This window comes from Chanodichthys erythropterus, chromosome 3 (assembly GCF_024489055.1).
Source record: "Chanodichthys erythropterus isolate Z2021 chromosome 3, ASM2448905v1, whole genome shotgun sequence".
In the NCBI taxonomy this organism is placed as follows: Eukaryota; Metazoa; Chordata; class Actinopteri; order Cypriniformes; family Xenocyprididae; genus Chanodichthys; species Chanodichthys erythropterus.
The window spans coordinates 35,981,191-36,004,406 of NC_090223.1; the positions used below are offsets into that span (position 1 = coordinate 35,981,191).

The 23,216-nt window shown below is 41.8% G+C and overlaps 3 protein-coding genes across 3 annotated transcripts; all 3 read right to left on the reverse strand.

The window, feature by feature from the left end:
* Window positions 1–3,683: 3,683 nt before the first annotated feature.
* LOC137004421 (zona pellucida sperm-binding protein 3-like) lies at window positions 3,684–5,517 on the reverse strand. The gene is made up of 8 exons (XM_067364725.1): window positions 4,954–5,517; window positions 4,762–4,883; window positions 4,572–4,675; window positions 4,325–4,502; window positions 4,143–4,260; window positions 3,981–4,066; window positions 3,820–3,908; window positions 3,684–3,751 (listed from the first exon to the last, which is right to left on the reverse strand). Exons 1-8 carry the CDS (start codon window positions 5,515–5,517, stop codon window positions 3,684–3,686), a joined length of 1,329 nt encoding a protein of 442 aa, XP_067220826.1.
* Window positions 5,518–8,793: 3,276 nt separating this feature from the next.
* On the reverse strand, window positions 8,794–10,630 carry LOC137004427 (zona pellucida sperm-binding protein 3-like). Its single transcript, XM_067364737.1, has 8 exons — window positions 10,067–10,630; window positions 9,875–9,996; window positions 9,685–9,788; window positions 9,436–9,613; window positions 9,253–9,370; window positions 9,091–9,176; window positions 8,927–9,015; window positions 8,794–8,861 (listed from the first exon to the last, which is right to left on the reverse strand). The coding sequence occupies exons 1-8, from the start codon at window positions 10,628–10,630 to the stop codon at window positions 8,794–8,796; spliced, it is 1,329 nt and encodes a 442-aa protein (XP_067220838.1).
* A 10,563-nt stretch (window positions 10,631–21,193) lies between these two features.
* LOC137011678 (zona pellucida sperm-binding protein 3-like) lies at window positions 21,194–23,133 on the reverse strand. The gene is made up of 8 exons (XM_067374742.1): window positions 22,558–23,133; window positions 22,366–22,487; window positions 22,176–22,279; window positions 21,929–22,106; window positions 21,746–21,863; window positions 21,592–21,677; window positions 21,431–21,519; window positions 21,194–21,362 (listed from the first exon to the last, which is right to left on the reverse strand). The coding sequence occupies exons 1-8, from the start codon at window positions 23,131–23,133 to the stop codon at window positions 21,295–21,297; spliced, it is 1,341 nt and encodes a 446-aa protein (XP_067230843.1). The 3' UTR covers window positions 21,194–21,294.
* Between the last annotated feature and the right edge of the window lie 83 nt (window positions 23,134–23,216).

Below are 23,216 nucleotides of genomic sequence, written 5' to 3' on the forward strand. Positions count from 1 at the left end.
CATGACGATCTCTGTCACTATAATGGCCCCTTTCCCCATATATTTAAAGATATGTCGCAAATGTTTTTTTCTCTCTATTCACCAATTGCTTTTCTTTGTCGGTTTGCCAAATGCTTTTCTTTATCCATTTGTCGATCGAGTGGTAAACTGCCATTGGACAGTACACACGTGGGAGCAACCAATGAACACTCACTGTCATTGAACAGTTAGTACGGTGACCGGGAGAGGACATGATCGGTTCATTTCGTTTTATCTCAGCCGCAACATATAAACTCGTGTGAACGTAATATTAGGTGTGTTCGACATCGGCTGCGGCCGGATGCAACCGATCGGTGAGAGTAGCCGTGTGCAGACGTGAAGTTGGACACTTTCTGCTTCCCGTAGTGATGCTCACGGTGCGCTTGCATACTTTATCACAGCTGAAGCGAAATAAAGGCAATATGACTAACACAACAATCTTTCAAAAATACATTTTCATTCAATACTTTATGTACTGCTTACAGCGTAGTTTTACAAGAATAAAGTTCAACATAAGCATATCCCTGCTGAAAAAAACAGCTAAAACCAGCCTAAGCTGGTCTTAGCTGGTTTAAGCTGGAAGTTGCTGGTTTTAGCTTGTGTCCCAGCCTGGCTTATAGCTGGTCAAGCTGGTCTCCCAGCCTAGGTTAGCAGGTGTTCAGCTGGTTTAAGCTGGTCAAAAGTCAAAACCCCTCTAAAACCAGCTATGACCAGGCTGGGAGACCAGCTAAAACCAGCCTGACCAGCTTAGGCTGGTTTTAGCTGGATTTTTCAGGAGGGATATTATTTAAATAAAAATGTAGCGCGGTATACTTTTTTTTATCAGTTTTATTTTGATAAACACGACACAATATAACTTTGTGACTACATGAAAAGAGCTTTTACTGTTATAAAAATACAGATTTGTGAGAATTAGTGGAACTGAAGGCATGACAATAAACATGAAACACACATGATCGTTGTCATGCAGTGAAACCGGCCAATCATGAAAAAGCTGTGCCGTCATCAGAACTCGTGTAGCTCCTCTTGAGATGTTGCGCTGGCTGACTTAGATGGCTGCTCTCGAATCGCTCTCGCGGTACTTTGAAATCATACGTCACAGTCACATGCCTTCAGCACAAGCTGTCGGACAAAAGTACTAACCGGAATGCACTGCTTCAAGTCAGCCGCCGATCGGTCTGCACAGCGTTGCATGAGCTCGAACACACCTCATATGTCGTGGTCACAAGATATTAATCAGGCCCGGATTGGCTAATCGGGAGCACCGGGAGAATAAATGTTTAAATGTTGTACATTTTAATCCCATCCAACAGTCTTTTAAATCCATTCACTTATCGTTTATTTTTTTAATTAATATTTTTATATTATTATTAGTTACATTTGTACGTTTATTTGCTTTATTTTCCCCTTCATTTCCCATATTTCTTTATCTAATTAATATTCTGTACTTTGTTACTGAAAGTTTGTATTCTGTAGGTTAAATACTGTAAATGCCTGATCATGCCAATAAAGTTTTGACTTTGACTATTTCTGTAGCCTATTTCTGTAGCTTAAATGAGCGTCTGTTTTCACTTGTAGCCCCTCTGCCTGTTACAGCATTCAAATTAATTCAGAGTTTAAGTTTAATAATGTGTTACTTTTTTAGAATATTTTGTTTATTATTTGTATATGACCTATGAAAGCTTTATTTATGATTTTATTTTATTTCTGTAGGCGAACGGGAATTTTACAGGGAGTTCATTTACGGGAACTATATATATATATATATATATATATATTTTCCACCCTTATTTTTCATTCTGCATTGCATTGCCAAGCATAAAGCGATTTAAATGCGCATTTAAAATGATTTACTAATGTACTTTTTATTGTTTTATTGATCTATATTTAAAAAAATTAACTAAATAACCCTTTTCAAATTTGTCTATTTATACATTAAAAAAAATATTTTTAAAATGTATTGTTTTATTGTTTTATTAAATTACATTTAAAAACAGGAATTAAATAAACAACTTTAAATGTCTATTAATTTGCCCATATAAAAAGTGATTCATTTATATACATTTTTATGTTTGAATTATTAAATTAATTAATTGATTCTTCGTTTTATTTTTAAGTGGCACTCCTGGTCCTCCATACCATAGAAAACACACTGTCCTCTGTAAAAACAAAACAAAGATTGAAGTCTTGCATGAATCAGAACATGAAATCAAAGGTGTTGGTAATAATTGTAACTCAAATGACATTTGAAAAGTAGTCCTGTCCAAATTGTGATATGTCATGGTTCAATTTCAAATGAGTGTGAAGTTATTTGCAGTTCAATATTTCTAGAAGTTCATCAAACAAATGGGTAAACACACACACACGTTTGTATTGCTACCTTAGTGAGGACATTGCATAGACTTCCATTGATTTTATATCAGGTCAATGATATTTTCTATCATCTAACCCAACCCCTACTCCTAAACCTACCCATCACAGAAACATGTAACCATCACTAGATTTAACATATTTTGGCTGATTTATAACCCTTTTAATACAGTGAGGACCAGTCAATGTCCTCACTAGTGGGATGTGAAAGTATTCCAATTATAGTATCCTTACAATTATAGTTGAAACAGATACAGAGGGGGACACAGGACACCCCACCCCACAGAAAGAGTCAGACTGAGAGGGGGGAGAAGGGGGGTACCACAGAGAGAAAAATACCCACATTCAAATTCGAATCCACATTCACACTCAAACTAAAATATCAGATGTCCTATTGGTCAGAGCTAATGACTAAAGTAGAAAATTGTCCAGCTTAATGAGAACAATGTGTACAGAGTTTGACTTTAGGCAAACCCCCCCCACACACACTTTTTTCAAAAAGCATGCCAAGTATCTCAAACCCATCCAAAAAAAATTTGATCTTTTGCTATGACAGTGTTTGAAAAGTATTAATCTTTTAACAGGCCTATCTGCTGTGTCTTGACCTAATGAAGTTAAGCAAATTGGGTAAAAATTAGAGGGTGCATTTTGAAAGTAACACTTCCTGCTGCCAGTTGGTGGCACTATAACTGACTCACAATAGTCACATGTGATTGGCCTCCAATGAACAGCTTAGGTTTCCAAAAAAAAAAAAAAAAAAAAAAATTCCATTTCCCTTTTCTTGCCATAAGCGTTGCCTCACCACAGCCAAACCATTTGAGATCAAAATCTGCTCAATTTTACATCCTCAAAGTCTTGACTTCATTCTGACTGAGTTAGGTGGTAATCAGATTAGTTGTCTAGGAGGAGTACATCAATTCCAGAGCATGCGTTTTTCAAACAACCCATAATAGCCGACTTCCTGTCGAGCTGACATATAACTTGGAGCATGAAAGTTAGGCCCGATGAGGTCGGTCAGTCTACCAAGTTTCAAGTGTGTTTTGATATTCGGACCAAGTTGAGACTAGTCAAGGGGGCGCTGTTGAGCAGTGTCACAGGCCTATCTCAACAAGTGACAAGCAAAACTGGTCCACACTACCAGTAGTAAAGGGCTTGTGGTACATATCTGAACAGCAGTGAAGCCACATAGACTGGGTAGAAATGTTAAAGCATAGCGTTTGTGCAAGTAAAGACAATTCACAAGCCTATTAAGACCATTTTTTTTATTAAGTCACCAGATGTCACATGGCATTCAGTTATTTTTGGCCATAGCCATATTTCTTCACATTGATGGGGCCAACAGATGCCTTTTCCCATTGTAGACCTGAGGAACAAGAGAGTAGTGAGAACCAAAGTGGTGCATGACAACAAGTTATCAGTGTTAGTCCATACCTGTAAGCAGCTGATCACTTGCACTTCTGATGCCACAAGTGGAGTCACAGCAGCCACACACCTGGTCAGAATCATCTGCGGACACCCAACTGACAAGACAAACCCTCAATTAAGTTTAAAACTGCCAATTTACCTGTACACTGATCTAGTGTGCAACATACCCATTAGGAGAGAATGAACAAGCTTTCTGTTCGGATGCTGTCGGAGCGGATGCTGCAGCCACCTTCACAATGCAAGTAATGTAGACCTGCAGAGACAAATTGTTTGTGCACCATGCTAGCAATTCATACAAGGATCTGCACAACTACAACATACAGACATACCAGTCCACTGTCCGATTGCTGGAACCTGAACGAATCCAGCTGAAACCGGAGCTTGTCAATTTGAGTCCGGGGCATAAAGTGAGACCTGGAGCCTGTGAGCTTAGCATCAACTAGGCACCTGGGGACAAAACACAGTTAGACATCCTACAACACTCCTGTGGGAAACATGTTGCACAGCTTACCCATTATTCTCAATGAAGGAGTATCTGGGGACAGAAGTGACATCAGGGGCTGCAGTAGCCACACAGCTGTCCACAAACACACGGACAGGAACATGGTTGTACACATGCACTGATGCTTCAAGATTTATGAGGTCACCCAGGAAGTACTGGTTAGAAGGCCTCTCAAGAGTCCAGTCATCTGCAAAGAAAGTCTTAGCACAGGTTCAAATGCACAGGCATGATACAAACAGGTTTGGATTACACCAACCAGTCATGAGCTTGAGGGACAGGACAAAGACTTCTTCTGCAACTTTAGTTGAGGCATATGGGATCCAAGTGGGCATCAAGGCATTGCTGCTCACATTATGCATTCTGTAAGAGTTAAACAAGCAGTCATCTTATGTCCATAAATGGTGGGATTAGCACATCCAGTGAGCCGGAATTAAACTAGTCCTCACCTTGGATAGTGACACTCAATACCAACCACCGCACCACTGCTCCTGACAATAGGAACACCATAGGAAGCTTCTTGTGGGGTGTAGATGAGGTTAAATGTATAGACAAGCTCATCCTCAGTCACCTAAAAAGAACAAACATTACTCACAGGGACAGTTCAAAATACCTAGGATAACATCAAAATAGAGCCCTACTGTTGATGTGCTGCTACATCCATGCAGTTCAGACTCAAAAATGAGCACTTGAGCAGAAGGATCCTCTCCAGTTGCAGCACAGCCTCCCAGTGTAAAAGCAGAGGACAACAGTGGACGCCCCGTCCCAAAGAAGTCCTCCTTCACTTCCACATATACTGAATTCTCTCCACACTGAGCCGCTACACTGTTGGGAGGGATAGGATGCGGCATCTCGAAGGGAATGTCTGGCTGCCGTGGTTCCTCTGGTAGACTTGGAAAGCTCCACGTCAGTTTTGCCACTGGACCCTGCAACAGCTCTTTTGACTGAACACCCAAAGGATCTTGAGAAGGGTTTCCAAAGTTGGTCATGGCTGGTGTTTGAACAGGAAACCTTTGTGGTGCAAATACAGGATTATTGGGAACCAAAGACTTCCTAGAATCAGCCTGTTGAAAAATTTGAGCTAATGCCCTTGGCCTAAAATGGCTTGGACTCAGATTATGTGTTGCTCTTGCTCTCCATTGTGCTTTGGAAAATCCAAGTGCAAGAACAAACACCAATCCAAATCCAACCTGCCAAAACCCCATTATTGCTAAGCTTGTTTCAATGATACATTAGGGTGCTGCCATTCATATTTATACAGATGTAAATCAGCATGGCTCCACCTCACTCCACAAGCATGATTTGTCTTTGCACCTGCCAATTTACTCAATCAGTATGTCACAGGTGAAAACCATTGATTCTTTATTAATCAGAGTAAAATGAAATACCATGTATGGGCATGTTGTATTAATAGCTTAACCAAAGATTGTTTATTTTAAATATCAAAATGACAGACATGACAAACATCCTTTGCATCCTCCTCTTTTATTGATTCAGAAACATAGCCACATACAGAATTGTACACTACAGTACCCAAGATAATAAAGATTAGTATGTTTATAGTCAGGTTTAGATTGTAAAAAACATTCTTTGCTCACATCAACAATCTTCAAGGAACTGAAATTGAGCAGTTTAGTTCAGAACCAAAGGAATGCAAGATCAAACATTTTATTATAGATTCACTGATATGTTTTTTTCCCCATTACAACTGTTACGATTAGGTTGATCAGACTGTGTGTGGATTTATTGAAATATACTATATGCTAGTCAGCACCAAAAGACAATAATCTGAAGAGTCTACTAAAAACTGAATTCAAAATTTTAACAGGTGTGAACAAAAGACAAGCTCATTAATGGACATTTAAGAACAGTTGATTACTTTCATCTTATACATTTTAATTATCCCATCTGCTTTTCTTACATTTGGGGGATCAGGAACTGCAAAGCTGTCCTTATGAGTCCCTGACCTTTCACCCCCATCTTGTTCTGACCGTCCCTCTCTGTCCCTATGGCTCCCTTCACCGGTTCGGATATCGCCATGACGATCTCTGTCACTATAATGGCCCCTTTCCCCATATATTTAAAGATATGTCGCAAATGTTTTTTTCTCTCTATTCACCAATTGCTTTTCTTTGTCGGTTTGCCAAATGCTTTTCTTTATCCATTTGTCGATCGAGTGGTAAACTGCCATTGGACAGTACACACGTGGGAGCAACCAATGAACACTCACTGTCATTGGACAGTTAGTACGGTGACCGGGAGAGGACATGATCGGTTCATTTCGTTTTATCTCAGCCAGAACATATAAACTCGTGTGAATGTAATATTAGGTGTGTTCGACATCGGCTGCGGCCGGATGCAACCGATCGGCGAGAGTAGCCGTGTGCAGGTGGGGAGAAGCTGAAAACGGAGACGTGAAGTTGGACACTTTCTGCTTCCCGTAGTGATGCTCACGGTGCGCTTGCATACTTTATCACAGCTGAAGCGAAATAAAGGCAATATGACTAACACAACAATCTTTCAAAAATACATTTTCATTCAATACTTTATGTACTGCTTACAGCGTAGTTTTACAAGAATAAAGTTCAACATAAGCATATCCCTGCTGAAAAAAACAGCTAAAACCAGCCTAAGCTGGTCTTAGCTGGTTTAAGCTGGAAGTAGCTGGTTTTAGCTTGTGTCCCAGCCTGGCTTATAGCTGGTCAAGCTGGTCTCCCAGCCTAGGTTAGCAGGTGTTCAGCTGGTTTAAGCTGGTCAAAAGTCAAAACCCCTCTAAAACCAGCTATGACCAGGCTGGGAGACCAGCTAAAACCAGCCTGACCAGCTTAGGCTGGTTTTAGCTGGATTTTTCAGGAGGGATATTATTTAAATAAAAATGTAGCGCGGTCTACTTTTTTTTATCAGTTTTATTTTGATAAACACGACACAATATAACTTTGTGACTACATGAAAAGAGCTTTAACTGTTATAAAAATACAGATTTGTGAGAATTAGTGGAACTGAAGGCATGACAATAAACATGAAACACACATGATCATTGTCATGCAGTGAAACCGGCCAATCATGAAAAAGCTGTGCCGTCATCAGAACTCGTGTAGCTCCTCTTGAGATGTTGCGCTGGCTGACTTAGATGGCTGCTCTCGAATCGCTCTCGCGGTACTTTGAAATCATACGTCACAGTCACATGCCTTCAGCACAAGCTGTCGGACAAAAGTACTAACCGGAATGCACTGCTTCAAGTCAGCCGCCGATCGGTCTGTGCAGCGTTGCATGAGCTCGAACACACATAATTTGTCGTTGCCACAAGATATTAATCAGGCCCGGATTGGCTAATCGGGAGCACCGGGAGAATAAATGTTTAAATGTTGTACATTTTAATCCCATCCAACAGTCTTTTAAATCCATTTACTTATTTTTTTAATTAATATTTTTATATTAAGTTACATTTGTACGTTTATTTGCTTTATTTTCCCCTTCATTTCCCATATTTATCTAATTAATATTCTGTACTTTGTTACTGAAAGTTTGTATTCTGTAGGTTAAATACTGTAAATGCCTGATCATGAAATATGAAATATCAAATATCCACATTCAAATTTGAATCCACATTCACTCAAAAATATCAGATGTCCTATTGGTCAGAGCTAATGACTAAAGTAGAAAATTGTCCAGCTTAATGAGAACAATGTTTCTCAAAAAGCATGGCAAGTATCTCAAACCCATCCAAAAATAATTTGATCTTTTGCTATGACAGTGTTTGAAAAGTATTAATCTCTTAAACAGGCCTATCTGCTGTGCCTTGACATACTAATGAAGTTAAGCAAATTGGGTAAAAATTAGAGGGTGCATTTTGAAAGTAACACTTCCTGCTGCCAGTTGGTGGCACTACAACTGACTCACAATAATCACATGTCATTGGCCTCCAATAAACAGCTTAGGTTTCCAAAAAAAAAAAATTCCCGTTTCCCTTTTCTTGCCATAAGCGTTGCCTCACCACAGCCAAACCATTTGAGATCAAAATCTGCTCAATTTTACATCCTCAAAGTCTTGACTCCATTCTGACTGAGTTAGGTGGTAATCAGATTAGTTGTCTAGGAGGAGTACATCAATTCCAGAGCATGCGTTTTGCAAACAACCCTTAATAGCAGACTTCCTGTCGAGCTGGCATATAACTTGGAGCATGAAAGTTAGGCCCGATGAGGTCGGTCTACCAAGTTTCAAGTGTGTTTTGATATACGGACCAAATTTTTGGAGACTAGTCAAGGGGGCGCTGTTGAGCAGTGTCACAGGCCTATCTCAACAAGTGACAAGCAAAACTGGTCCACACTACTAGTAAAGGGCTTGTGGTACATATCAGAACAGCAGTGAAGCCACATAGACTGGGTAGAAATGTTAAAGCATAGAGTTTGTGCAAGTAAAGACAATTCACAAGCCTATTAAGACCATTTTTTTTATTAAGTCAAACGTCACATGGCATTCAGTTATTTTTGGCCATAGCCATAGTTCTTAACATTGATGGGGCCAACAGATGCCTTTTCCCATTGTAGACCTGAGGAACAAATGAGTAGTGAGAATCAAAGTGGTGCATGACAAGTTATCAGTGTTAGTCCATACCTGTAAGCAGCTGATCACTTGCACTTCTGATGCCACAAGTGGAGTCACAGCAGCCACACACCTGGTCAGAATTATCTGCGGACACCCAACTGACAAGACAAACCCGCAATTAAAAAATTTACAACTGCTAATTTACCTGTACACTGATCTAGTGTGCAACATACCCATTAGGAGAGAATGAACAAGCCTTCTGTTCGGATGCTGTCGGAGCGGATGCTGCAGCCACCTTCACAATGCAAGTAATGTAGACCTGCAGAGACAAATTGTTTGTGCACCATGCTAGCAATTCATACAAGGAGCTGCACAACTACAACATACAGACATACCAGTCCACTGTCCGATTGCTGGAACCTGAACGCATCCAGCTGAAACCGGAGCTTGTCAATTTGAGTCCGGGGCATAAAGTGAGACCTGGAGCCTGTGAGCTTAGCATCAACTAGGCACCTGGGGACAAAACACAGTTAGACATCCTACAACACTTCTGGTGGGAAACATGTTGCACAGCTTACCCATTATTCTCAATGAAGGAGTATCTGGGGACAGAAGTGACATCAGGGGCCGCAGTAGCCACACAGCTGTCCACAAACACACGGACAGGAACATGGTTGTACACATGCACTGATGCTTCAAGATTTATGATGTCACCCAGGAAGTACTGGTTAGAAGGCCTCTCAAGAGTCCAATCATCTGCAGAGAAAGTGTCTTAGCACAGGTTCAAATGCACAGGCATGATACAAACAGGTTTGGATTACACCAACCAGTCATGAGCTTGAGGGACAGGACAAAGATTTCTTCTGCAACTTTAGTTGAGGCATATGGGATCCAAGTGGGCATCAAGGCATTGCTGCTCACATTATGCATTCTGTAAGAGTTAAACAAGCAGTCATCTTATGTCCATAAATGGTGGGATTAGCACATCCAGTGAGCCTGAATTAAACTAGTCCTCACCTTGGATAGTGACACTCAATACCAACCACCGCACCACTGCTCCTGACAATAGGAACACCATAGGAAGCCTCTTGTGGGGTGTAGATGAGGTTAAACGTATAGACAAGCTCATCCTCAGTCACCTAAAAACAACAAACATTACTCACAGGGACAGTTCAAAATACCTATGATAACATCAAAATAGAGCCCTACTGTTGATGTGCTGCTACATCCATGCAGTTCAGACTCAAAAATGAGCACTTGAGCAGAAGGATCCTCTCCAGTTGCAGCACAGCCTCCCAGTGTAAAAGCAGAGGACAACAGTGGACGCCCCGTCCCAAAGAAGTCCTCCTTCACTTCCACATATACTGAATTCTCTCCACACTGAGCCGCTACACTGTTGGGAGGGATAGGATGCGGCATCTCGAAGGGAATGTCTGGCTGCCGTGGTTCCTCTGGTAGACTTGGAAAGCTCCATGTCAGTTTTGCCACTGGACCCTGCAACAGCTCTTTTGACTGAACACCCAGAAGATCTTGAGAAGGGTTTCCAAAGTTGGTCATGGCTGGTGTTTGAACAGGAAACCTTTGTGGTGCAAATACAGGATTATTGGGAACCAAAGACTTCCTAGAATCAGCCTGTTGAAAAACTTGAGCTAATGCCCTTGGCCTAAAATGGCTTGGACTCAGATTATGTGTTGCTCTTGCTCTCCATTGTGCTTCGGAAAATCCAAGTGCAAGAACAAACACCAATCCAAATCCAACCTGCCAAAACCCCATTATTGCTAAGCTTGTTTCAATGATACATTAGGGTGCTGCCATTCATATTTATACAGATGTAAATCAGCATGGCTCCACCTCACTCCACAAGCATGATTTGACCTGCCAATTTACTCAATCAGTATGTCACAGGTGAAAGCCATTGATTCTTTATTAATCAGAGTAAAATGAAATACCATGTATGGGCATGTTGTATTAATAGCTTAACCAAAGATTGTTTATTTTAAATATCAAAATGACAGACATGACAAACATCCTTTGCATCCTCCTCTTTTATTGATTCAGAAACATAGCCACATACAGAATTGTACACTACAGTACCCAAGATAATAAAGATTAGTATGTTTATAGTCAGGTTTAGATTGTAAAAAACATTCTTTGCTCACATCAACAATCTTCAAGGGACTGAAATTGAGCAGTTTAGTTCAGAACCAAAGGAAAGCAAGATCAAACATTTTATTATAGTTTCACTTGTATGTTTTTCTCCCCATTACAATGGTTATGATTAGGTTGATCAGACTGTGTGTGGATTTATTGAAATATACTATATGCTAGTCAGCACCAAAAGACAATAATCTGAAGAGTCTACTAAAAACTGAATTCAAAATTTTAACAGGTATGAACAAAAGACAAGCTCATTAATGGACATTTAAGAACTTTAAAAAAAGATTAAACAGTTTGTGAATTAGCACACAGTAAAGTATTCAATTACTTGAAATCAGAATATTTTTCATGTTACACAGTCAGAGTCAACATTTTCTCATCCTATTACTCTCTTCAGAAAGAAACAACTTGTCTACCACTGAACAAGTATCTACTTTAACAGAACGTTTGGGCTCAAGATGCATTTGGTTACTCATCCTGCCAATTCACAGCTCTAAATGACTGAAACAGTAAGTCTGGGATGGATTTATTTAAACAAACAAACAAAAAGACAAAGACACCGCTGGGGAGACTGGGTCAGCTGTGTGTTCTGATTTAAGAACAGTCGACAGCTTTTATATGACAGACTTTAATTATCCCATCTGCTTTTCTTACGTTTGGGAGGATCAGGAACTGCAAAGCTGTCCTTATAAGTCCCTGACCTTTCACCCCCATCTTGTTCTGACTGTCCCTCTCTGTCCCTATGGCTCCCTTCACCGTTTCGGCTATCACCATGACGATCTCTGTCACTATAATGGCCCCTTTCCCCATATAATTAAAAATATGGCAGATCAAGTTACTTTCGGTTAAAACAGCTCAAACATGCATTGTAGTCTAGGACTAGGTTCAGCCTTGTCTGTGAAACCTGGGGTAAGAGTCTGAAACTGAGTTCAGGGAGCCTGTACTACTGAAGCCGCTCATTTTGGTGCCTGAGCTGAGGGCAGGGGGTGGCAGAAAATGAGGAAGAGGACGTTGGCGAGTAGGGCAGGTGGGGTCTGTCAGGCCCCTCAGGTTCTCCTGAAAGCAAAGAGCTTATGCCAAGTTTACACTACAGGATTTTAAGCCCGATTTGCCAGTGATCGGCGCTCGCCAATCTTTATGTGTGAACTACTGCACGATGCATCAAAGAAGCTTGAAGATGCGTCGCTGACACCTCGCAGATGCCAGACAAATATCTAGCATGCTAAATATCTGGAGCTGTCGGCCGACTCACTGTCCTGCGGTGTGGTGATGCAACAGCCAATGAACTATACACTGATGTCTATGGAAGCAGCAATAAAAATCCATTCAAATATAATTTGCAGACATCTATTCATATCAGATTACATTGTGTAAGTAACTATAAAGCTGGCAACATCCTGGCGGAGAGCCAGAGGGATCCTTATCCCCAAGGAAAAGGACTCGTCAGAGATTGGGCAGTTCCGACAGATCAGCCTTCTAAACGTAGAGGGAAAAATCTTTTTCAGCATGGTCGCTCACAGGCTGGCAGGATACCTGCAAAGAAACAACTTGATTGACACGTCAATCCAGAAAGCAGGCATCTCAGGCTTCTTTGGTTGTGTAGAACACGCTTATGTCATCTGGCATCAGATCCAAGTCGCCAAAAAGGAGGGAACAGATCTTCACGTGGTGTTCCTGGATCTCGCGAATGCCTTTGGCTCAGTCTCTCACAACCTCCTGTGGACAGCCTTTGACTACTTTAGAGTCCCAGCAGCTCTCACAACCCTTGTCAAGGCCTACTTTCAGGACGTCCAACTCTGTGTGACAACAGCAGAGTACACAACAGCTTGGCAACACCTGGAAGTGGGAATCATGGCGGGCTGCACCATCTCCCCACTGGCCTTCACCCTGGCCATGGAGGTCATAATTCGGGCCTCTAGATGGACAGTTGGCAGACAGCAAATAAGATCTGGGCTGACGCTGCCGCCGGTCAGAGCATACACGGATGACCTCACAACTCTCACCACGACCAAGGTTTGCACTGTACGGTTATTAAGAAAGCTTCAGGAAAACATTGAGCGGGCTCGCATGAAGATCAAGCCGAGCAAGTACAGAAGCATCTCCATCATCAAGGTCGGTGGTATGATGCCTCCTTTAAAGACAAAGAGTAGAGCAGCTTAGGAAGGAGGTAGCCAGTGGCTTGGAAAAGATCGACAGAACCCTGCTCCCTGGCAAGCTGAAGCTCTGGTGCATGCAGTATGGATTGCATGCACCAAATGCAGTATGGACTACTTCCACGTCTCCTGTGGACACTAACCCTCTATGAAGTCCCGCTCTCAAATGTGGAAAAGCTGGAGAGACTGGTCAGCTCATATGTAAGGAAGTGGCTTGGCCTTCCCAGGTGCCTCAGCAGTATTGGACTTTATGGCAAAGGGATGCTACATCTGCCCATTTCCAGTCTGGTAGAGGAGTCTGGTAGAGGAGTACAAGTGTGCCAAAGTGAGACTGGAGATGATGCTACTGGATTCGAACGATCCATTTGTAGCCCAAGCTACCCCCATCTTGGCCACTGGGAGGAAGTGGACCCCGTTGGCTGCAACTGAGCAGGCTAAGGCAGCACTCAGACATAAGGACATTGTGAGCCGAGTGAAGGAGGGGAGGAGTGGTCTTGGACTTGGGGCCAGTACACCAGTGTGGAGCAAGGCCTCTCCACCTCAGAGACGCAAGATGGTGGTCCAGGAGGTACGTCGGGAAGAGGAAGCAAAAAGGTGCGCCCAAGCTGTGGCACTGGCAAAGCAAGGGCAGTGGATGACATGGGAAGGAGTGGAGAAGAGGAAGATCTCCTGGAAAGAGCTGTGGGAGATGGAGGCATTTAGGGCAAGTTTTACCATCAGGGCTGCCTACGATGTCCTACCTTCTCCCGCAAACCTAAGCCAATGGTATGCCGAAGACCCCACGTGCCCTTTATGCCTAAGTCTAGCAACACTGAAGGAGTTCCTATCTTAGTGGGATGCAAGATCAGCCTCACACAAGGCCGTTACACCTGGCGGCACAAGGTGCTAAAGTGTCTTGCAGCAGTGTTGGAAAGTCAACGGACAAGCGTGAATGCCCTTCCTCCCCCATCACCCCAGTGGCAGCCAACACCATTTGTTCGGGAGGGTGAGGGCCAAGCCAACCTCACCACCATAAGATCAGACACTGGTCAGCTGGGCAGAGCACGGGACTGGAAGCTGCTGGCAGACTTGAACAAGAAACTCTGCTTCCCAGCTGAAATCGCAGCCACCAACCTGCAACCAGACCTTTTTCTGTGGTCAGCCTCGCTCAAGCTTGTCTACATCATCAAGCTCACCGTGCCTTGGGAGGGTGCAGTGGAGGAGGCCTATGAATGGAAAAGGTTGAGGTACGACGAACTTGCAACCGATGCGCAGCAACAAGGCTGGAACATGAAGGTACGTCCAGTGGAAGTAGGCTGCAGAGGGTTCATAGCCACCTTAACATCCAGGCTACTCAGGGAGATGGGAGTGCGAGGAAAGGCCCATCGGCAGGCAGTCAAAGACCTCTCTGCGGCTGCGGTAAATGGAAGCCAGTGGCTATGGATGAAGAGAAAAGACTCTGCTTGGGTCTTCAAATGAGTTGATGGCACCTAGGGAGTGAACCTGGTACGCTGGGATTCACTGCTGCACCCTCTGGAGGTGTCGTGGGCCTATCAGCGAAACACCAAGGAAGGAGGGTGCCCACTTGACAACCCAAAGGGTGCCATCACTCAACTGACCATCCCACGGAGTCTCATCGGAGCCTCAAGTATGCATTAAGGGATGCATACCTGACGACAGTGCCATCACTCAATGGACCATCCCACGGAGTCTCATCGGTGCCTCAAGTATGCATTAAGGGATATCAACATCAAGTCCTTTACAACAGATCTCACTCACTCTATTCTTCTCCCAGTTCACTGGCCACATGTATTTCAGGACAAATGGATGAATTCACGTTATATATATTAAGATCAAGGTCAATATTTAGGTTTTTAAATGACAAAACACTTGCAGATATTTGAGAATGGGAATATCAGATGACATGGTGAGCAATACATCTGTCATACAGTGCGGCCGCAGTGTGTCACGTGTGACAAGCATGACGTGTTGTCTTGGAAACAATAAAGGGAAATGTTCTAAAATAACGGTCTCCTTAACTCTGTGAGGTCTGCCAGAATGTTTTAAAGTTTTAATATAATGTTATTTTAATTTTTATTAAATTTAATTCAAAATTCAATCTAATTTCTTCTCAACAGCCATTTTCAAATGAAGTCATTGGGTGACAGTTGTTGTCAGCTCGTGTAGTGTGTAACCTCCTGTTGCAGATCATTTATGTAGTGTCACATAGTGTGAACACCACAAATACTCCACAGCAAGTCATGTACTCTGAACAGTACAGCGATCTGCCGACATTTAAAATCCTGTAGTGTAAACTTGGCATTAGACTTCCTGCACTGGTCCACCCAGAAGAGCTGTTTGACTTTGTGCTAAATTTAGGCGGAACACCCGATGCCGCCACAAAGTGATTTTTATACTGAGCCTGAAGGAATGCAAGATCATGTTTAACAAACTCCATAAAGTGGTACATCCAACTATTTCTATAATGAAAAAAAGGGTGGCAAAGATCTTTTTTTTTTTTAACCTGAACTGCTTACTTCAAGACAGACATATGCGGTGTGTTCGAAACGGGATATATGATCTTTTGTTTAATAGGTACAATGACAACCTTTCTAATGGAGGATGATGCAACCGACTTCCCACAGTACCGTAACACTCAATATCAGTTCCACACCTGGTTAATGCAATATTATGTTACCGTATGGAACCTAATACTACATCCCCCTTTTCAAATAAGATTTTTATCTTTTTTTCCTTTAGGGGAGCAAAATAAACTTGAAAGAAATATTTATCTTCTTATTAGACAATTAACATTTTTATTCAAAGAAGTCCAAATAACTATTCTCCAAATTTTGAACAGTTCAACAATTCTTTTTTTCATACAACAAAATGATAGCAAAACGTGCTTTGTATGATTATTCTTCTAGACTACAAGGATGAGGTAGACTACACAAAACCTTCAACTGAGTATGGGGATTATTCTGCCCCATTGACCACTCAGTGTTTCTCTGGGGCATCTCTAACTACAATGAAAGGCCTTTAGATAACCAGGAGGAGCTCTAATCCTGGAAGGATACCGTTTCTTGCATGGTGAAGTCTGCTGGCATATCTTCTCAATTTCTGGTGTGATAGTTGGACTTACAGACAATGGAGATGAATGATTCTGTTGAGTCTGGAAGAACAGATGTCACAGGAGCATTTGGAGTTGGTGAGAGTTGAAAGTGCGTCATGTTGTGTGCTTTGTACCTTTTGTCGAAATTTTGTTTCTGTTTCTGTCTGTAGGTTAGTTCTATCTTTTTCAGCTTTTCCAAATATACACACTTTGGATCGAGCTGTTATGGAATCAAGGAACTAGTGTTCTTATTTTCCTACCCATGAGGAGCTCGGCAAGACTGTACCCATTGGCAAGAGGGGCTGCTCGGTAAGCCATAAGTGCAAGGTAGGGATCCTTTGACTTTTTGAGGAGGATCTTGATTTTCAAACATGTATTGATGTCTTCTTCAGACAGCCCTTCTGCTGTACCGCTCATGAGCACTCTAGACAACACATGTGCTGTTACAATGTTTTTGCCAGCCACATGTGATAAAGTGTATGAAAACCTCAGAAGTTCATGGAGGGAGGGAGTTCATCCAATTTCCTTGAAATAAGCAGAGGAACTAGAGGTTTATGATTGGTTTCGATGTGGAAACTTTTTCCAATGAGAAACTCTGCAAACCTATCACAGGCCCATGTGGATGCCATCGCCTCCTTCTCTATCAGTGCATATCTCTGCTCCGTATTACTGAGAGCCCTTGAAGCATGCGCCACAGGTTTCCATACATTGTCTGCTTGCTTCTGAAGGAGAACAGCTCCCAGCCCATATGAAGAGGCATCTGCAGAAACAACTGTATCCTTGTTTGTATCATACAGCATTAAACCTGGGGGTGTTGTCAGTTCCTCTTTGATATTTTTGAAGCCTCTTGCTGATGTGACCCCCAGACCCACATGATGGATTTCACTAACATTATGTGGTTGTTTCATGGCTTTAACTGCCTCCACCTTGTCTGGATCTGCACTCACCCCTGATGCCTCAACAAACTGTCCGAGGAACTTGATTTTTGTTTGTGAAAACTCATATTTGTCGTTGAGTGTAACCCCTGCTTCCTGAAGTCTTGTTTAGTTCAGTGAGATCTGTGTAAATTCTTACTTTACCTGTACGCTTTGGCACCACAACGTGAGAGCACACCATTCAGTTGGCCACTTTTGAAATTACCCCCTGCTGTTCCATTTGCTTTAATTCTTCCTTCACCTTTGGTAAAAAAGGGAGGGAAATATGCCTGGGCGTTGAGAGAGAAAAACAGGCTTTAGCACAATGCTGTACTCACCCTCCATTTTACCTAAGCCACTGAAGAGTTTTGGAAAGTCCTTTTCTATTTCTTTGGAGGTTAAGCTGACATCATCCAGCCTGGCTACCAGCTGAAGTGCTGTGACTGCTGGTCAGCCTAGCAGTGGCATGTAAAATCCGTCAACAACATAAATAACCTGTTTTGTACATGTGTTGTGTTTGCTAAGGGTAGCTGAGAATTTTCCTTTTACCTTCAGTGACACACCACCCGGCCCCTGGAGGATTCTTCCTGGAGGTTTCAGCTTGTTGAACTTGGTTGTACAGCGTAACAGGACCAGCTGTAACATCTGCTCAAGTGTCTAGTTTGAATATTGTTTTGAAATTGTCAATTTTTATTTTAGTCATCCGTGGATTTCCGGCCTCATTAGTCATTAGTGAGCCAAGGAATGCAATGTCCTCATTTGTATCTGCAGTTATGGCAGTTATTCACCTCATGGCAATATTCACCTCATATACTTTGCTGGACTTGCACATTCCTTTTTATGACAACAATTACATATCGCATCCCTTGCAGGGTATCGCTGCAGATTGTGGCCATTTGTGTCTCCGCATCTTGTACACAATGTCCGCTTTCTAGGTCTTTCCTGAGGCGATTTCCTTGTCAGCTGTCCATATTGTGGCCTCACTTGTTTTAATTTCACATTACTGTTCTGTTTAGTCTGCACACTATCCAGCTGTTCTTCACCCTTGAAGTTTGACTTGAGCAGTTCTTGTTGTTTTTTATTTGTTCACTCTGTCAAACTCGAACAACAGCCTTCTCAAGACAATTCAGGGTCAAGTTGCAAATGTTCCGACAGCCTCTTGTCTGTCAGACCCACAAATCTATCTCTTACCATCTCATCATGCAGATCTCCATATCCACAGTGCTCGGCTAGACAATGCAGTTCCATTATAGTGATCCACAGACTGATTAAATTTAGCTCGCTCAAAAATAACATTCCTATGAGCTATGAAGTGATCAATCAGTCTGTTCTTTACAATTTTGTAGTCACTCGCTTCTTGAGGACTGAAATGCAGAGAAGTTAATATGTCTTCTGCTTCCTCACCCATCGTGTAGATCAAGGCATGCATCTCCAAGCCTGACGCAATACGAAATCTTTCGAAAGTTTTTATCCATTTCGACCAGTCATCCGCTTTAAATGTGAATTTTTCCGGCAGAGAAACTTGAAACTGATTCATGATGATGCCGCAAACTTGTCCCGTCAACACCTCCCGCCAACAGAATGTAACAAAAAATGCAACTAAACTAATTTAAACTTCACTAACTCACATACAAGCTCTGTTGTTCTGTTGTTTAATAGGTAGGTACAACGACAACCTTTCTAATAGAGGACTGTTAAACTTTGAGTGCACAGTTCGCCATCACTCGGTTATGGAAACAAACGAAACGTTGCTCAGTATTTATTTATCTCTTCAACAGCTTTAAACAGCATAACTTGAACGAGCATCAGCTCAGTACAACATAATAGCATCTTCCGTCACAATGTAACATCATCACATTCAAACTGTAATACCTCCAGATAAAACAATAGACAGTTTGGCTGATACGGTAATACAATGTGTAAGAGTGCAATACTTTAACAAGGACGATGCAACAGCCAGCCATAACTTCTGATGACTTTTTATTCAACTTCCCACAGTACCGTAGCACACTCAATATCAGTATATATCAATATATATACACTCATCTCAACCAGCATACAAAATGTGTGACAGAGACACCTCCTTGATTGTTTCCCTAAGAGGATGCAGAAGTGTGTTCCAAAAAAAAAAAAAAAAAAAAACCCTACATCCCTCTGTAGCTCACTCTGAAGGATTTACCCTCTGAAGGGATTACGGAATAGGGATGAGCCTTTCTGAATGGAATGCATGGTCTCCCCTGGCTCATAGTTACCAAGAGCAGCACCACCACTGTGCTCCTGATGTAAGATGTAAGTCCTGTCAAAACCTAAACTTTAAAAAAACTTAAAAACTAAAAAAAAAAAAAAAAAAAACCTAATAAACTTTGACACATCATTTAAAAATAAATAAATAATTAAATATAGCTGCAAGCAGCGATGGCGGGCCAAAGCACGGTGGCACAGTGGGCAATAGGCATTTAAAATGGGTAAACATAAAAGGACTATGTCAAAGTTATTTGAATACCACTTTTACTGCAGCAGCTGATGGTCATATGATCACAAACCACAATAGCCACATCCAGGATATTATTTAAATTTAGATGAATTTCATGTCATAGAATGTCATAGGTCAATTCCAGATAAGTGCAGAATATCATCCTAATCTGCCATGTCTATGTTTTTCTCAGACAACCTCTATAAAAACTCAAGAGCAAATTATATACTGTCATTTGCTCAAACTTCACTGTGCTCTAAGAAATCTAATCCAGTCTAATGCGAATGTCTGTGATTGCTGATGTTGTATTATTCTAACACTTCTCTTTATGTGTTTTTTAACCACCCTGAACTATTGTTTGTGCACCAGTCTTATGCTCCAAAAGCATGCTTTCTTTTAATTTCAATATGTGTGGTATACAACGAAATAAAATAAAATTAAATAAAATTAATATATAGAGCCAAATCATAGAACCTACAAAGACAATTTTAATATCAGTCTCAGGTAATAGTAAGGTACATGTCAAAATGTTTCTGCTCACTTATGCAACTATATTTTAACCATCACTTTTATAAAATCAAGTGAAATTTACTCAAATATTGATTTTGAATCAATTTGAATTATATCAATAAATAATTAATTTAAAGACATGCATTGTACATGATGTTTGCAAACACAGCACATAACTATAATTCCCATGTCTAAAAAACACACTCTCCTCTGTAAAAACAAAAAAAGATTTAAGTTTTGTATGAATCAGAACATGAAATCAAAGGTGTTGGTAATAATTGTAACTCAAATGACATTTGAAAAGTATTCCTGTCTGAATAGTGATATGTCACGGTTCAATTTCAAATGTGTGAAGTTATTTGCAGTTCAATATTTCTATAAGTTCATCAAAAAAAAATGGCTAAACAGGTTTGTATTGCTATCTTAGTGAGGAAATTGCATAGACTTCCATTGATTTTATATCAGGTCAATGATATTTTCTATCATCTAACCCAACCCCTACTCCTAAACCTACCCATCACAGAAACATAACCATCAATAGATGAAAACATTTTGGCTGATTTAGAAGCCTTTTAAAATAGTGTGGACCAGCAATGTCCGCACTAGTGGGTTGTGAAAGTATTCCTCAATAAGTGAGGACATTTGGTCCTCACAAGTAGTCAAAACAAGTACAGAGAGGGACACAGACAACAATAAATCACAGCCATGTGATAAGCTTTGTGTTCATTGGAGGCATAAGTCTCATTTAAAAAAAAAAAGCCATAAATTTGTTGCCAAGGAGTATATCAAATTCTAGAGCATGTGTTTTTCAGGCAATCCATAATAGCTGACTTCCTGTTGAGCTGGTGTATAACTTAGAGCATGAAAGTTGTTAGGCCCAATGAGGTCTGTGTACCAAGTTTCATTCAAATACATGCAAGCGTGTTTGATATATAACCCCCCTGCCACACCCAGGTCATGTTGTCACAGGCCAAGCAAAACTTCACACTAGCCAGTAGTAAAGGGCTTGTGGTACCTGAACAGCAGTGAAGCCACAAACTGGATAGAAATTAAAGTGTTTGTGTGTAAGTAAAGACAAAATCACAAGCCTATTAAGACCACTTTTTATTAAGTCACCAAAAGTCACACGGCATTTCCAGTTATTTTTGGCCATAGCCATATTCCTTCACATTGATGGGGCCAACAGATGCCTCTTCCCATTGTAGACCTGAGGAACAAGAGAGTAGTGAGAACCAAAGTGGTGCATGACAACAAGTTATCAGTGTTAGTCCATACCTGTAAGCAGCTGATCACTTGCACTTCTGATGCCACAAGTGGAGTCACAGCAGCCACACACCTGGTCAGAATCATCTGCGGACACCCAACTGACAAGACAAACCCTCAATTAAATTTACAACTGCCAATTTACCTGTACACTGATCTAGTGGGCAACATACCCATTAGGGGAGAATGAACAAGCTTTCTGTTCAGGTGCTGTCGGAGCGGATGCTGCAGCCACCTTCACAATGCAAGTAATGTAGACCTGCAGAGACAAATTGTTTGTGCACCATGCTAGCAATTCATACAAGGAGCTGCACAACTACAACATACCAGTCCACTGTCCAATTGCTGGAACCTGAACGCATCCAGCTGAAACCGGAGCTTGTCAATTTGAGTCCGGGGCATAAAGTGAGACCTGGAGCCTGTGAGCTTAGCATCAACTAGGCACCTGGGGACAAAACACAGTTAGACATCCTACAACACTTCTGGTGGGAAACATGTTGCACAGTTTACCCATTATTCTCAATGAAGGAGTATCTGGGGACAGAAGTGACATCAGGGGCCGCAGTAGCCACACAGCTGTCCACAAACACATGGACAGGAACATGGTTGTACACATGCACTGAGGCTTCAAGATTTATGAGGTCACCCAGGAAGTACTGGTTAGAAGGCCTCTCAAGAGTCCAGTCATCTGCAGAGAAAGTCTTAGCACAGGTTCAAATGCACAGGCATGATACAAACAGGTTTGGATTACACCAACCTGTCATGAGCTTGAGGGACAGGACAAAGACTTCTTCTGCAACTTTAGTTGAGGCATATGGGATCCAAGTGGGCATCAAGGCATTGCTGCTCACATTATGCATTCTGTAAGAGTTAAACAAGCAGTCATCTTATGTCCATAAATGGTGGGATTAGCACATCCAGTGAGCCTGAATTAAACTAGTCCTCACCTTGGATAGTGACACTCAATACCAACCACCGCACCACTGCTCCTGACAATAGGAACACCATAGGAAGCCTCTTGTGGGGTGTAGATGAGGTTAAACGTATAGACAAGCTCATCCTCAGTCACCTAAAAAGAACATACATTACTAACAGGGACAGTTCAAAATACCTATGATAACATCAAAATAGAGCCCTACTGTTGATGTGCTGCTACATCCATGCAGTTCAGACTCAAAAATGAGCACTTGAGCAGAAGGATCCTCTCCAGTTGCAGCACAGCCTCCCAGTGTAAAAGCAGAAGACAACAGTGGACGCCCCGTCCCAAAGAAGTCCTCCTTCACTTCCACATATACTGAATTCTCTCCACACTGAGCCGCTACACTGTTGGGAGGGATAGGATGCGGCAGCTCGAAGGGAATGTCTGGGTGCCGTGGTTCCTCTGGTAGACTTGGAAAACTCCACGTCAGTTTTGCCACTGGACCCTGCAACAGCTCTTTTGACTGAACACCCAAAGGATCTTGAGAAGGGTTTCCAAAGTTGGTCATGACTGGTGTCTGGACAGGAAACTGAGCAGGAAACCTTTGTGGTGCAAATACAGGATTATTGGGAACCAAAGACTTCCTAGAATCAGCCTGTTGAAAAACTTGAGCTAATGTCCTTGGCCTAAGCTTGGTTGGATTCAGATTATGTGCTGCTCTTGCTCTCCATTGTGCTTCAGAAAATCCAATTGCAAGAACAAACACCAATCCAAATCCAACCTGCCAAAACCCCATTATTGCTAAGCTTGTTTCAATGATACGTTAGGGTGCTGCCATTCATATTTATACAGATGTAAATCAGCATGGCTCCACCTCAC